General features: G+C 59.0%; 1 protein-coding gene across 1 annotated transcript in view; it reads right to left on the bottom strand.

Annotated features, from left to right (window-relative positions):
• The window catches only part of LOC128897191 (syntaxin-binding protein 4-like), a 93,420-nt gene that overhangs the window by 22,854 nt on the left and 55,337 nt on the right, over positions 1 to 15,229 (bottom strand). Inside the window, exons 8-11 of the mRNA XM_054161260.1 lie at positions 12,895 to 13,036; positions 10,757 to 10,863; positions 10,191 to 10,344; positions 7,279 to 7,351 (exon numbers count right to left, since the gene is read on the bottom strand). Of these exons, the coding sequence (XP_054017235.1) occupies positions 7,279 to 7,351; positions 10,191 to 10,344; positions 10,757 to 10,863; positions 12,895 to 13,036 (476 nt within the window). The remainder of the gene's footprint in view (positions 1 to 7,278; positions 7,352 to 10,190; positions 10,345 to 10,756; positions 10,864 to 12,894; positions 13,037 to 15,229) is intronic.

The following is a 15,229-nucleotide window of genomic DNA, read 5'->3' as shown; positions in this document are numbered from 1 at the left end:
TGCAGGGTTCAGGAGAGGGCATTTCACCCAAGGGCTGCAGAAATGGCTCCTGGGGAATTGCCAGGCCCAAGGGTTTGTGGAGCCTCGGGGCATGGAGCTGTCTGTGGGGAAAGCCAAAGCTCCTCTGCCTGGCTCCTGGCTCACTGATGAGCAAAAGTGAAACTGCAGCCTTGGCTTTCACAATGGCCACCGACAAAGGCAGTTGGTGGATCAAAGGCAATGTGGGAAAGCCCCAGGGCAAGACTTCTCCCCTCCCCTAGGCTGCAAAGAGCCTTGAACCCTTTCCCCTCAGCCAGGCAGAGAGGAGGCTTTGGGTACAGGCAGCCAGATGTGCTGGCAGGCAGGCAGGGGTGGGGAGAAGGGGGCAGGAAGGCAGCAGCTCTGCTGTTGGTAAGCTGTCAAGAGAGCAGGAGGGGCAGCTGCTGACAGCTGGGGTTGGGATTGTGCAGCCTGGAGAGGAGAAGGCTCCAGGGAGACCTCCTGGTGGCCTTGCAGGGCTTCAAGGGGACAGAAGAGAGCTGGGGACAGACTGCTGAGCAGGGCCTGTTGGGGCAGGCCAAGGGGGGATGGTTGGAACTGCAAGAGGGAGACTGAGAGTGGAGAGAAGGGAGAAAGGTTTGGTGCTGAGGGTGGGGAGAGCCTGTGCCAGGCTGCCCAGAGAGCTGGGAGCTGCCCCATGGCTGGCAGCAGTGCAGGGCAGGTTGGTTGGGGCTGGGAGCAGCCTGCTGTGGCTGCAGCTGTCCCTGCTGGCTGCAGGGCTTGCTCTGGGTGAGCTCTAAAGGTCCCTTCCAGTCAAACCTTTCTGGGATTCTGTGATTCCCCTCTAAAGCTCTCAGCTGTGGAGGCAGAGAGCTGCTGGAAGGAGAAGGCAGCCAGGAGCAGCAGAGGTGCTGCTGCAGCTTCGGTCCCCTAGGGCAGGCCCCGAGCCGCTGACCCCAGCAGCTGGGAGGCAGCAAGAGGGCAATAACCAACCAACCAGCCCTGGCTGCTGGGGCTCCCAGCACCACTTGGCTCCCCAAGTCCAAGGGCAGAGCTGCTCCCCTCCCAGGCCTGGCTGACCAGGGTTAGCTCCCCGTGGCTGTGCTGCCACCCAGGGCACCCAGCAGGCGAGAGGCAGCCCCGGGCCCAGGCTCCCAGCCCGGCTGCTGCTCTCCCAAGGCCAGGTGTCACTGCCCATGGGTGACAGCACCACCACAGAGCCTGCTCAGCACCTCCCAGGGCACGGCCCTGTGTCTCCAAGTCCCCTGAGCTAAGGCAGGGAGCGCTGAGGTCACCGCTGCGTTGCCTTCCCGAGCCAGGGCTGTGCTCCCTCTCCCCGGCGGCTCTGGCTGCCTGCGGTGCCCACATCAGAGCCTGCCTGAAACCAAAGCTGCAGGATGCTCAGGGCAGGGAGGAGAGCCCAAGGGCTGTCCCTGTCCCAGGGTGACTCCAGTGCAGAGCACAGGAGGTGAAGGCTGCAGGCTCCTGAGCTTGCCCAGGGTGAGCAGGGCGGCGCTGGGAGCCGAGCGCTGACGCAGGCCAGCTCAGCACCCTCTGCCCCGGGGCTCCCACCCGGTCCTGCTGGGCACTGAGCTCAGGTTCCCTCCCAGCACTCACTCCCAGCCTTCCAGCTGGGAGCCACAGCATGGCACAGGGCCCCTCAAGTGGTGCCAGGGCCTCAGCAGCAAGTGGGACCTGTGGCCACACTTGGGCAGCACTTGCCAGGGACTTTTCCTTGGGGCAGGAGTAACCTTCACATCCCAGGGATGCAGGACACTGCCTCTTGCTGCTGCTGTCACCCTGCACCTTGGGGGGCCCTGAGGTGTGCTGTGGCCTTGCTGGAGGTCACCTCCCTGCACTCTGCACCTTGGGGGTCACTGAGGTTTGCTGTGGCCTTGCTGGAGGTCACCTCCCTGGGCACTGCACCTTGGGGGTCCCTGAGGTGTGCTGTGGCCTTGCTGGAGGTCACCTCCCTGCACTCTGCACCTTGGGGGTCCCTGAGGTTTGCTGCCATCCCTAAGGGACCTACAAAGCTGCAAGGTGGTTTGAGCTCACCTCCCATCATATCAGGTGAGCAGAGAAGATCTCTGCACAACAGAGCTCAGAGAGGACTCAGAGCATGGAGAGAAAGCCCAGCATGAAGAAGTGAGTCAGAAGTGAAGCTGGATGTGGGGAAGTGTGACAGTCACACCTAGAAGCCATTTCCCAGGGTGAGCAGTTGAGGGCATCCCTAGTGCCCATGACACCCTGAGGGCTGCTGTGCACACCACAGCCAGCACTGAGGGAGCATTTCCAGGCTGTCCCTCTGAGCACCACCACCAGAAGGCAAAGCTGCCTGCAGTGGGACCTGCTGCCTGAGACCCTGCTGGCAGGGGGCAAAGAGACTGCTGCCAGTGGGCCAGGGGCTGAGAACAGGAGGAGCTGTCTCCTCTCAGCACCTCTGAATGCCTTGGGAGAGATGTTTGCTGCTGTGGACAAGTGTGGACATCACCACTGCCCACTGAGTGACCAAGCTCCTGCTGTCCTGAGCAGCTAACCATGTCCTAGGCTGCTAACCATGTCCTGAGCAGCTAACCATGTCCTGAGCTAACCATGTCCTGGGCTGCTAACCATGTCCTGAGCTAACCATGTCCTGGGCTGCTAACCATATCCTGGGCTGCTAACCATATCCTGGGCTGCTAACCATGTCCTGGGCTGCTAACCATGTCCTGAGCTGCTAACCATGTCCTGAGCTAACCATGTCCTGGGCTGCTAACCATGTCCTGAGCTAACCATGTCCTGGGCTGCTAACCATGTCCTGAGCTAACCATGTCCTGGGCTGCTAACCATATCCTGGGCTGCTAACCATGTCCTGGGCTGCTAACCATGTCCTGAGCTAACCATGTCCTGGGCTGCTAACCATGTCCTGGGCTGCTAACCATGTCCTGGGCTGCTAACCATGTCCTGAGCTAACCATGTCCTGAGCTGCTAACCATGTCCTGGGCTGCTAACCATGTCCTGGGCTGCTAACCATGTCCTGAGCTGCTAACCATGTCCTGAGCTGCTAACCATGTCCTGAGCTAACCATGTCCTGGGCTGCTAACCATGTCCTGGGCTGCTAACCATGTCCTGAGCTAACCATGTCCTGGGCTGCTAACCATGTCCTGAGCTAACCATGTCCTGGGCTGCTAACCATGTCCTGGGCTGCTAACCATGTCCTGGGCTGCTAACCATGTCCTGAGCTAACCATGTCCTGGGCTGCTAACCATGTCCTGAGCTGCTAACCATGTCCTGAGCTGCTAACCATGTCCTGGGCTGCTAACCATATCCTGGGCTGCTAACCATGTCCTGGGATGCTAACCATGTCCTGAGCTGCTAACCATGTCCTGAGCTAACCATGTCCTGGGCTGCTAACCATGTCCTGAGCTAACCATGTCCTGGGCTGCTAACCATGTCCTGAGCTAACCATGTCCTGAGCTGCTAACCATGTCCTGAGCTAACCATGTCCTGGGCTGCTAACCATGTCCTGAGCTGCTAACCATGTCCTGGGCTGCTAACCATGTCCTGGGCTGCTAACCATGTCCTGAGCTGCTAACCATGTCCTGAGCTGCTAACCATGTCCTGAGCTAACCATGTCCTGGGCTGCTAACCATGTCCTGGGCTGCTAACCATGTCCTGAGCTTACCATGTCCTGGGCTGCTAACCATGTCCTGGGCTGCTAACCATGTCCTGGGCTGCTAACCATGTCCTGAGCTAACCATGTCCTGAGCTGCTAACCATGTCCTGGGCTGCTAACTATGTCCTGGGCTGCTAACCATGTCCTGAGCTGCTAACCATGTCCTGGGCTGCTAACCATGTCCTGGGCTGCTAACCATGTCCTGAGCTGCTAACCATGTCCTGGGCTGCTAACCATGTCCTGAGCTTCTAACCATGTCCTGGGCTGCTAACCATGTCCTGGGCTGCTAACCATGTCCTGAGCTTCTAACCATGTCCTGGGCTGCTAACCATGTCCTGGGCTGCTAACCATGTCCTGAGCAGCTAACCATGTCCTGAGCTGCTAACCATGTCCTGAGCTGCTAACCATATCCTGGGCTGCTAACCATGTCCTGAGCAGCTAACCATGTCCTGAGCTGCTAACCATGTCCTGGGCTGCTAACCATGTCCTGGGCTGCTAACCATGTCCTGAGCAGCTAACCATGTCCTGAGCTGCTAACCATGTCCTGAGCTGCTAACCATATCCTGGGCTGCTAACCATGTCCTGAGCAGCTAACCATGTCCTGAGCTGCTAACCATGTCCTGGGCTGCTAACCATATCCTGGGCTGCTAACCATGTCCTGGGCTGCTAACCATGTCCTGAGCTAACCATGTCCTGGGCTGCTAACCATGTCCTGAGCTGCTAACCATGTCCTGGGCTGCTAACCATGTCCTAGGCTGCTAACCATGTCCTGGGCTGCTAACCATGTCCTGAGCTGCTAACCATGTCCTGAGCTGCTAACCATGTCCTGAGCTGCTAACCATGTCCTAGGCTGCTAACCATGTCCTGAGCTAACCATGTCCTGGGCTGCTAACCATGTCCTGGGCTGCTAACCATGTCCTGAGCTAACCATGTCCTGAGCTGCTAACCATGTCCTGAGCTGCTAACCATGTCCTGAGCTTCTAACCATGTCCTGAGCTGCTAACCATGTCCTGGGCTGCTAACCATGTCCTGAGCTGCTAACCATGTCCTGAGCTAACCATGTCCTGGGCTGCTAACCATGTCCTGGGCTGCTAACCATGTCCCGGGCTGCTAACCATATCCTGGGCTGCTAACCATGTCCTGGGCTGCTAACCATGTCCTGAGCTAACCATGTCCTGGGCTGTTAACCATGTCCTGAGCTAACCATGTCCTGGGCTGCTAACCATGTCCTGAGCTAACCATGTCCTGGGCTGCTAACCATGTCCTGGGCTGCTAACCATGTCCTGAGCTGCTAACCATGTCCTGGGCTGCTAACCATGTCCTGAGCTAACCATGTCCTGAGCTAACCATGTCCTGGGCTGCTAACCATGTCCTGGGCTGCTAACCATGTCCTGAGCTGCTAACCATGTCCTGGGCTGCTAACCATGTCCTGAGCTGCTAACCATGTCCTGGGCTGCTAACCATGTCCTGAGCTAACCATGTCCTGAGCTAACCATGTCCTGGGCTGCTAACCATGTCCTGGGCTGCTAACCATGTCCTGAGCTAACCATGTCCTGAGCTGCTAACCATGTCCTGAGCTGCTAACCATGTCCTGGGCTGCTAACCATGTCCCGAGCTGCTAACCATGTCCTGAGCTGCTAACCATGTCCTGAGCTAACCATGTCCTGAGCTGCTAACCATGTCCTGAGCTGCTAACCATGTCCTGAGCTAACCATGTCCTGAGCTGCTAACCATGTCCTGAGCTGCTAACCATGTCCTGAGCTTCTAACCATGTCCTGAGCTGCTAACCATGTCCTGGGCTGCTAACCATGTCCTGAGCTGCTAACCATGTCCTGAGCTAACCATGTCCTGGGCTGCTAACCATGTCCTGGGCTGCTAACCATGTCCTGGGCTGCTAACCATGTCCTGAGCTAACCATGTCCTGGGCTGCTAACCATGTCCTGAGCTGCTAACCATGTCCTGAGCTGCTAACCATGTCCCGAGCTGCTAACCATGTCCTGAGCTGCTAACCATGTCCTGAGCTGCTAACCATGTCCTGAGCTAACCATGTCCTGAGCTGCTAACCATGTCCTGAGCTGCTAACCATGTCCTGAGCTAACCATGTCCCGAGCTGCTAACCATGTCCTGAGCTGCTAACCATGTCCTGAGCTTCTAACCATGTCCTGAGCTGCTAACCATGTCCTGGGCTGCTAACCATGTCCTGAGCTAACCATGTCCTGGGCTGCTCACCATGTCCTGAGCTTCTAACCATGTCCTGAGCAGCTAACCATGTCCTGAGCTAACCATGTCCTAGGCTGCTAATCATGTCCTGAGCTGCTAACCATGTCCTGAGCTGCTAACCATGTCCTGAGCTGCTAACCATGTCCCGAGCTGCTAACCATGTCCTGAGCTGCTAACCATGTCCTGAGCTTCTAACCATGTCCTGAGCTGCTAACCATGTCCTGGGCTGCTAACCATGTCCTGAGCTAACCATGTCCTGGGCTGCTCACCATGTCCTGAGCTAACCATGTCCTGAGCAGCTAACCATGTCCTGAGCTAACCATGTCCTAGGCTGCTAATCATGTCCTGAGCTGCTAACCATGTCCTGAGCTGCTAACCATGTCCTGAGCTAACCATGTCCTGAGCTGCTAACCATGTCCTGAGTTACTAACCATGTCCTGAGCTAACCATGTCCTGAGCTGCTAACCATGTCCTGAGCTGCTAACCATGTCCTGAGCAGCTAACCATGTCCTAGGCTGCTAACCATGTCCTGGGCTGCTAACCATATCCTGAGCTAACCATGTCCTGGGCTAACCATGTCCTGAGCAGCTAACCATGTCCTGAGCTAACCATGTCCTGAGCTGCTAACCATGTCCTGGGCTGCTAACCATGTCCTGAGCTGCTAACCATGTCCTGGGCTGCTAACCATGTCCTAGGCTCCTCCAAATCAGTGTGACCAGCAGCACAGGGAGGGGCTTCTGCCCCTCTGCTCTGCTCTGCTCAGCCCCCACCTGCAGCACTGCCTCCAGCTCTGGGGCCCCCAGCACAGGAAGGACCTGGAGCTGCTGGAGAGGGGCCAGAGGAGGCCACAGAGATGAGCAGAGGCTGCAGAACCTCCCCTGTGGGGCCAGGCTGGGAGAGTTGGGGCTGTGCTGCCTGGAGAAGAGAAGGCTGCAGGCAGACCTCAGAGCAGCCTCCCAGGACCTGAAGGGCTCCAGGAGAGCTGGGGAGGGACTTGGGACAAGGGCTGGGAGTGCCAGGCCCAGGGCCAATGGCTTTGAGCTGGGAGAGAGGAGACTGAGAGTGGAGAGGAGGAAGAAATTGTTGGCAGTGAGGCTGGGGAGACTCTGGCACAGGCTGCCCAGGGAGGCTGTGGCTGCCTCCTGCCTGGAGGTGTTGAGGACCAGGCTGGATGAGGCCCTGAGCAAGCTGTGCTGGTGGGAGGGGTCCCTGCCCATGGCAGGGGCTTGGAGCTGGATGACCTTTGAGGTCCTTTCCAACACAAACCAGTCTGGGATTGTCTGATTCCCTTTCCCCAGCAGGCTGAGTCTCCTCTCCCTCTGGGGTTCCACTGCAGCAGCTCTGCCCCCAGTGCAGACTCCTTGCCCCTCAGCAGCGAGGAGCCAGGGCTGTGCTTGTCAGGCACAGCTCAGCAGGGCTCTTACCTGAGACAGTGAGCTCTGGTGGGCAGATGTCTGGTGACAAAGAAGGCACAGGGAAATGGTTTTCTCGGGGGTTCTGCAGGAAACAAGAGAGAACATCACAGGCAGTGCCCCAGGAGGGCCTGTGGGTGGAAAGGAAGAGCAGGAAGAGGAGATGCTCGAGGGGAGGCAACCCATCTGGCTCCTAAAGAGCAAGGAGATGGATCCAAAGAGACTCTGGGGGCTCCTCTGGGAGCTCCTCTGGGAGGCACAGCCACCTGCTGAGCCATCCCAAGACCTCTGCTCACACCCAGAACCAGGGCCTGGGCATGGCTGAACTGTGGGTGAGAGGTGAGGGTGGATTCCACCCCCTAGGGTTTCCCCACAGAGGTTCATCTTACAGCTCTACATCCAGCTAACCATGAGGAGGAACTTCTCTGTTGCAGGGTGGGGGAACTGGAGATCAGGAAGAAATTCCTTCCAGTGAGGGTGGGGAGACCCTGGAGCAGGCTGCCCAGAGAGGTGGTGGTGGAGTCTCCATCTCTGGAGACATTCAAAGCCCACCTGGATGTGACCCTGGGGGAGCATCTCTAGGTGGCCCTGCCTTGGCCAGGGGGTTGGACTCCATGGGCTCCAGAGGTCCCTTCCAGCTCCTGCCATCCTGTGGTTCTCTGACCCAACTCACCAATGAGGTCCTGAGTGCACCCACAGGCAGAGGAAGTCATTGTCACCATGGGCAGGGCAGGCTGCTGGGAGCAGCAGGGCCCTGTCCCCTTGCCTTCAGTGTCAGCTCTGGGCTTGGAAGAACCAGTCAGGGGGGAAAGCAGAGCCACAGGGGAGAGGCTTTAACACACTGACAGTGTGAAGGAGACTTCTGTCCACAATGGAAGTTTGGGAAGTCTTTTAGAAACAAAAGTCTCTGGTGTGCACTTCAAGAAAGAGCTTGATCAGGGTATTTGAGGTGAGAAGAGAAGAGAATGGAATGGAATGGGATGGAATAGAATAGAATAGAATGGAATAGAATAGAATAAACCAGGTTGGAAGAGACCTTCAAGATCATTGTGTCCAACCTATCATCCAACACCACCTAATCAACTAACCCATGGCACTCAGCACCCCAGCAAGTCTCCTCCTGAACACCTCCAGGGATGGGGACTCCACCACCTCCCTGGGCAGCACATCCCAGTGGCCAATCTCTCCTTTTAACATCCAGCCTGAACCTCCCCTGGCACAGCTTGAGGCTGTGTCCTCTTGTTCTGCTGCTGGGTGCCTGGGAGCAGAGCCCAACCCCTACCTGGCTCCAACCTCCCTGCAGGGAGCTGGAGAGAGCAAGAAGGTCTCCCCTGAGCCTCCTCTTCTGCAGGCTAAGCAACCCCAGCTCCCTCAGCCTCTCCTCCCAGGGCTGTGCCCCAGACCCCTCCCCAGCTTTGTTGCTCTTCTCTGGACACCTTCCAGCATCTCAAAGTCCTGGGTCAACTCTCCTCCTGGGCCAGCCTCTCCCCTATCCCCTCTCCTCCTGGGTCAGCTTCTGCCCTCTCTTCTCTCCTCCTGGGCCAGCCTCTTCCCCTGTTCCCTGCACAACCCCAACTCCCTCAGGCTGTGCTCACAGCAGAGCAGCTCCAGCCCTCTGCTCCTCCTCCTGGCCCTGCTCTGGACACCTTCCAGCCCCTCCAGAGCCTTCCTGGCACAGAGGCTCCAGAGCTGGCCCCAGAGCTCCAGCTGTGGGCTCAGCAGAGTGGAGCAGAGGGGCAGAATCCCCTCCCTGCCCTGCTGGCCACACTTCTCTTGCTGCAGCCCAGGCTCTGCTTGGCTCTCTGGGCTGCAAGTGCTCCCTGCTGGCTCCTGCTGAGCTTCTCCTCCCCCAGCACCCCCAAGGCCTTTTCTCCAGGGCTGCTCTCCAGCCAGTCCCTGCCCAGCCTCTAGCAGTGCCTGGGATTGCCCTGCCCCAGCTGCAGGACCTTGCCCTTGGCCTTGTTGAACCTCCTGAGGTTGTCCTGGGCCCAGCTCTGCAGCCTGCCCAGGTCCCTCTGGATGGATCCCTTCCCTCCAGCCTGCTCAGGTCCCTCTGGATGGATCCCTTCCCTCCAGCCTGCCCAGGTCCCTCTGGATGGATCCTTTCCCTCCAGCCTGTCCAGGTCCCTCTGGATGGATCCCTTCCCTCCAGCCTGTCCAGGTCCCTCTGGATGGATCCCTTCCCTCCAGCCTGCCCAGGTCCCTCTGGATGGATCCCTTCCCTCCAGCCTGTCCAGGTCCCTCTGGATGGATCCCTTCCCTCCAGCCTGGCCAGGTCCCTCTGGATGGATCCCTTCCCTCCAGCCTGCCCAGGTCCCTCTGGATGGATCCTTTCCCTCCAGCCTGTCCAGGTCCCTCTGGATGGATCCTTTCCCTCCAGCCTGTCCAGGTCCCTCTGGATGAATCCCTTCCCTCCAGCCTGTCCAGGTCCCTCTGGATGGATCCCTTCCCTCCAGCCTGCCCAGGTCCCTCTGGATGGATCCCTTCCCTCCAGCCTGCCCAGGTCCCTCTGGATGGATCCTTCCCTCCAGCCTGCCCAGGTCCCTCTGGATGGATCCTTCCCTCCAGCCTGCCCAGGTCCCTCTGGATGGATCCCTTCCCTCCAGCCTGCTCAGGTCCCTCTGGATGAATCCCTTCCCTCCAGCCTGCCCAGGTCCCTCTGGATGGATCCTTCCCTCCAGCTGTCAGCTGAGCCACACAGCTTGGTGCTGAGGGAGCCTCAGTGCCACTGGCAACATCACCAACAAGGGCCAGGCTGGATGAGGCCCTGAGCAGCCTGTGCTGGTGGGAGGTGTCCCTGCCCATGGCAGGGGGCTTGGAGCTGGGTGATCTGGAAGCTCCCTTCCAACCCAACCCCATCCTAGGACTCTGTGAACCAGAAAATGAACTGATGGCTGTGGTCTGAGACACGAGCTCCAACCTACCTCTGGGGACCTCAGCTGGCCCTTCAGCCTGCAGGAGCTGAGCCCATTTCCCACAGCCCTTGGAGGTGGGGATGTGCTGTTGCTGGGGGCTGGCAGCCCGGGGTGCAGCCGTCCCCTTCCAGGCAGAAAGGCCACTTCTGTGTTTCCCTCATGTCTTCAGCAGGCAGCAGGCACAGAACAGGTTATTGGCAAGAGAAGCACAGCCCCACACCTGCAGAACTTCCCTGGGGTGCTGCTTTCCCCAGGGCCATCCCACGACCGTCCCACCTCAGCCCCTGCAGCCTGCACTGCTGCAGCTGCAGCCCTCCCCAGCCTGTTTGGCCCTCAGCTCTGATGCAGAACTCAGCTGGGCAGCACTGGTGCAGACCCATGAGCACCAGGACCTCGGGGAGGTCTGCATTACCCTTCAGGGTGCTTTGCTCATGCAAGATGTGCTCCTGTGGCCACCTCTCCACACCTTCTCGAGGCATCATTCAAGAGCCATCCACCTCCTGCTGCTGGCAGCGGGAGAGGAAGGGCTGCAGCCCCACGGAGGCAGCAGGGGGGTGGGGGTGGGCTCTGCCTACCTGAGTTTGGCTTTTGCAATGATTTTTCTGGCCTCTTCATAGGTGCTGCCCACCAAGGAGTCTCTGTTGATGGCAACCAGCTGGTCCCCAGGCCGGAGACGACCGTCCTGCGGGGAGAGGCAGGCAGAGCGTCACAGCCCTGGCCAGGGGGGGCCCTGCCCCAGGCCTTCCTTTTTCACCAGCCCTGGCTCACTGCAGAGGTCCCAGAGGGCTGGAGGGTGGCCAACGTGGTGCCCAGCCACAGGCAGGGCAGGTTGGATGAGCCAGGGAACTCCAGGCCTGGCAGCCTGACCTCGGTGCCAGGCAAGGTCATGGCACAGGGCATCTGGGGTGCAGTCACACAGCACTCACAGCATGGCCAAGGGCTCAGGCCCAGCCAGCATGGAGTTAGGAAGGGCAGGTCCTGCCTGACCAACCTGAGCTCCTTCCATGCCCAGGGGACTGCCTGGTGGCTGTGGGGCAGGCTGTGGATGTGCTCTGCCTGGACCTCAGCAAGGCCTTGGACACCATCCCCCACAGCAAACCCCTGGCCAAGCTGTCAGCCCCTGGCTTGGCCAGCAGCTCTCTGAGCTGGGTTAGGAACTGGCTGGAGGCTGAGCCCAGAGAGTGGTGGTGAATGGTGCCACAGCCAGCTGGCAGCCAGGCACCAGTGCTGTGCCCCAGGGAGCAGTGCTGGGCCCCAGCCTGATCAATATCTTCATTGATGATCTGGAGGAGGGCATTGAGGCCATCAGCAGTGAGTTTGCAGCTGACACCAAGCTGGGGCAGGAGTTGATCTGCTGGAGGGCAGAGAGGCTCTGCAGAGGGACCTGGCCAGGCTGGGCAGATGGGCAGAGGCCAAGGGCAGGAGACTGAACACATCCAAGTGCCAGGGGCTGCACATTGGCCACAGCAACCCCAGGCAGAGCTACAGGCTGGGGGCAGAGTGGCTGAGAGCAGCCAGGCAGAGAGGGACCTGGGGGTGCTGGTGGATGGTAGGCTGAACATGAGCCAGCAGTGTGCCCAGGGGGCCAAGAAGGCCAAGGGCATCCTGGCCTGCAGCAGGCAGAGTGTGGCCAGCAGGAGCAGGGAAGTCCTTGTGCCCTGTGCTCAGCACTGCTCAGGCCACCCCTTGAGTCCTGTGTCCAGCTCTGGGCTCCTCAGCTCAAGAAGGACATTGAGAGACTTGAAGGTGTCCAGAGAAGGGCAACAAAGCTGGGGAGGGGTCTGGGGCACAGCCCTGGGAGGAGAGGCTGAGGGAGCTGGGGTTGCTTAGCCTGCAGAAGAGGAGGCTCAGGGGAGACCTTCTTGCTCTCTGCAACTCCCTGCAGGGAGGTTGGAGCCAGGTGGGGGTTGGGCTCTGCTCCCAGGCCCCCAGCAGCAGAACAAAAGGCCACACTCTCAAGCTGTGCCAGGGGAGGTTCAGGCTGGAGGTGAGGAGGAAGTTCTACTCAGAGAGAGTGATTACCCACTGGGCTGTGCTGCCCAGGGAGGTGGTGGAGTCCCCATCCCTGGAGGTGTTCAGGAGGAGACTTGCTGGGGTGCTTGGTGCCATGGGTTAGTTGATTAGGTGGTGTTGGGTGATAGGTTGGACTCAATGATCTTGAAGGTCTCTTCCAACCTGGTCTATTCCATTCTATTCTATTCTGTTCTATGCTATTCCATCCCATTCCATTCCATTCCATTCCATTCCATTCCATTCTATTCTATTCTATTCTATTCTATCCTATCCTATCCCATTCCATTCTATTCCATTCCATTCCATTCTATTCTATTCTATCCTATCCTATCCTATTCCATTCCATTCCATTCCATTCTATCCTGTTCCATTCCATTCCATTCCATTCCATTCTATTCTATTCTATTCTATTCTATTCTATTCTATCCTATGCCATTCCATTCCATTCCATTCCATTCCATTCCATTCTATCCTATCCTATCCTATCCTGTTCCATTCCATTCCATCCCATTCCATTCCATCCCATTCCATTCCATTCCATCCCATTCCATCCCATTCTATCCCATTCTATTCCATCCCATTTATTCCATTCCATTCCATTCCTCACCAGCACCCACAGGGCACAGCTGAGCTGCTCCAGCACCGCCACAGCCTGGAGGGGGGGTCCCCACTGCCCCTGAGGGTCCCCAGGGCGCCTCACCTTGTAGCAGTCCCCATCTGGCAGCAGCTCCTGGACGTAGACCATGGGCCCGTCCGGCCGGTTGGCGCCGCCGCCGATGGCCAGCCCCAGGCCCGAGGACTTGGCGATGGAGATGCTCTGGATCCCTGAGTCAGCAGAGGAGCTGCAAGGGAGAGAGGGCAGCAGGTGGCTCAGGCTGGGCTGCTGGATTGCTCCCTGCCTGCCTTGCCTTCCAGCCAGGGTCCCCCTAACCACCCCCAGCTTCAGCAGGGGCTCGCGGTGCCAGGGCAAGGGCAGAGTGAGCCTGGAGCTGCTCCAGGCTCCTCAGCAGCTCTGCAGCCTGCCCTGGACTCTCTCCAGCACTTCCCTGTCTTGCTGAACTTCATAGCCAGCTTCTGGAAAGCAGGACAGGCTAAGAGGTGGAGAGGTAGCAGGGGTGAAAGCCAGACCTGAACGCTGCTGTGGAGACCAACAGGTCCAGAGGAGGCCACCAAGGTGATCAGAACCTCCCCTGTGTGGACCCAGGTTGGTGGCCTCAGTGCTGCCAGGCTGGGCCATGGTGGACCATGGAGGTGACAAGAGGGCTGCAGAACCTCCCCTGTGGGGCCAGGCTGGGAGAGCTGGGGCTGTGCAGCCTGGAGAGGAGAAGGCTGCAGGGAGACCTCAGAGCAGCCTCCCAGGACCTGAAGGGCTCCAGGAGAGCTGGGGAGGGACTTGGGACAAGGGCTGGGAGTGCTTTGGACAGTGGCTTTGAGCTGGGAGAGAGGAGATTGAAACTAGAGAGGAGGAAGAACTTCTTTACAGTGAGGTTGGGGAGACTCTGGCACAGGCTGCCCAGGGAGGCTGTGGCTGCCTCCTGCCTGGAGGTGTTCAGGACCAGGCTGGATGAGGCCCTGAGCAGCCTGTGCTGGTGGGAGGGGTCCCATGGCAGGGGTGGGAGCTGGGTGACCTTGCAGGTCCCTTCCAACCCAACCCATCCCCTGAGTCTATGCAGCTTTCCTTCCCCCCAGCAGGTGAGGTCCCTGCCAGCCCTAGCAAGTCTCTGATTTCTCAGAGCACTCTGAAGGTGCCTGGCTGGCACCACCCCAAATGCTGAGGGAGGCTTGATGGCATTGGGAAAGCAGAGAGGAACCTTCAGGTTGGGCCAGAATGTGTCTGGCCCTTGGGTCTTGGAGCCAGAAGCACACAAAGGGCCAAGGTGGTGGTGGTTGGCTCCAGCTAAGCCACCAGGAGCTGTCTGCCTGGGCAGGTGTGAAGCTCAGCTCACAGCTGGCCATGTCTCAAGCCAGGTTTGGATCAGAGCCTTGCAGAAGCCCTAAGCAATGAGCCCTGCCAGCCCCCTTCCAGCAGGGCCAACCATGCTGTGCCCTCCTCTGGCAGTGGTGCACAGGACTCACCCAGTGCAGCCTTCCTCAGAGAGCTGCCTGGACCCAGCAGGCCACCCAGCCCAGGCCACCACAGGCAGCTCCAAGGCCAGCAGGGAGATGTCTGTGGGAGCAGAGGTCTCACTCGCCACCCAGGGCTCAGCACTGCAACAGGGAGGCCTGTGGGCAGGATTTGGTGGGCTCTGAGTGTCAGCAAAGCCTTCTCCCCACGGGCAGGGGGCAAGGGGCAGGAGGCTTTTTCCCTTTCCAGCTGATTGCCACAGCAGCCATGCACCAGCTGCTCTGCAGAGTCACAGAGCTCTAGGGGCTGGAAGAGACCTTTGAGGTCACCAAGTCCAACCTCTCCCCCAGCACCATCTGATCAACTAACCCATGGCTCCAAGTGCCACATCCAAGCCCCTCTTGAACACCTCCAGAGATGGGGACTCCACCACCTCCCTGGGCAGCACAGCCCAGTGGCCAATCTCTCTTGCAGGGAAGAACTTTCTCCTCCCCTCCAGCCTGAACCTCCCCTGGCACAGTCTAATTCTATGTCCTCTTGTTCTGCTGCTGGCTGCCTGGGAGCAGAGCCCAACCCCCACCTGGCTCCAACCTCCCTGCAGGGAGTTGCAGAGAGCAAGAAGGTCTCCCCTGAGCCTCCTCTTCTGCAGGCTAAGCAACCCCAGCTCCCTCAGCCTCTCCTCCCAGGGCTGTGCCCCAGACCCCCCCCCAGCTTTGTTGCCCTTCTCTGGACACCTTCAAGTCTCTCAATGTCCTTCTTGAGCTGAGGAGCCCAGAGCTGGACACAGGGCTCAAGGGATGGCCTGAGCAGTGCTGAGCACAGGGCACAAGGACTTCCCTGCTCCTGCTGGCCACACTCTGCCTGCTGCAGGCCAGGATGCCCTTGGCCTTCTTGGCCCCCTGGGCACACTGCTGGCTCATGTTCAGCCTACTGTCACCCAGTACCCCCAGGTCCCTCTCTGCCTGGCTGC

Source organism: Dryobates pubescens, chromosome 4, assembly GCF_014839835.1.
Source record: "Dryobates pubescens isolate bDryPub1 chromosome 4, bDryPub1.pri, whole genome shotgun sequence".
NCBI lineage: Eukaryota > Metazoa > Chordata > Aves > Piciformes > Picidae > Dryobates > Dryobates pubescens.
This window is presented reverse-complemented; position numbering and strand designations above follow the sequence as displayed.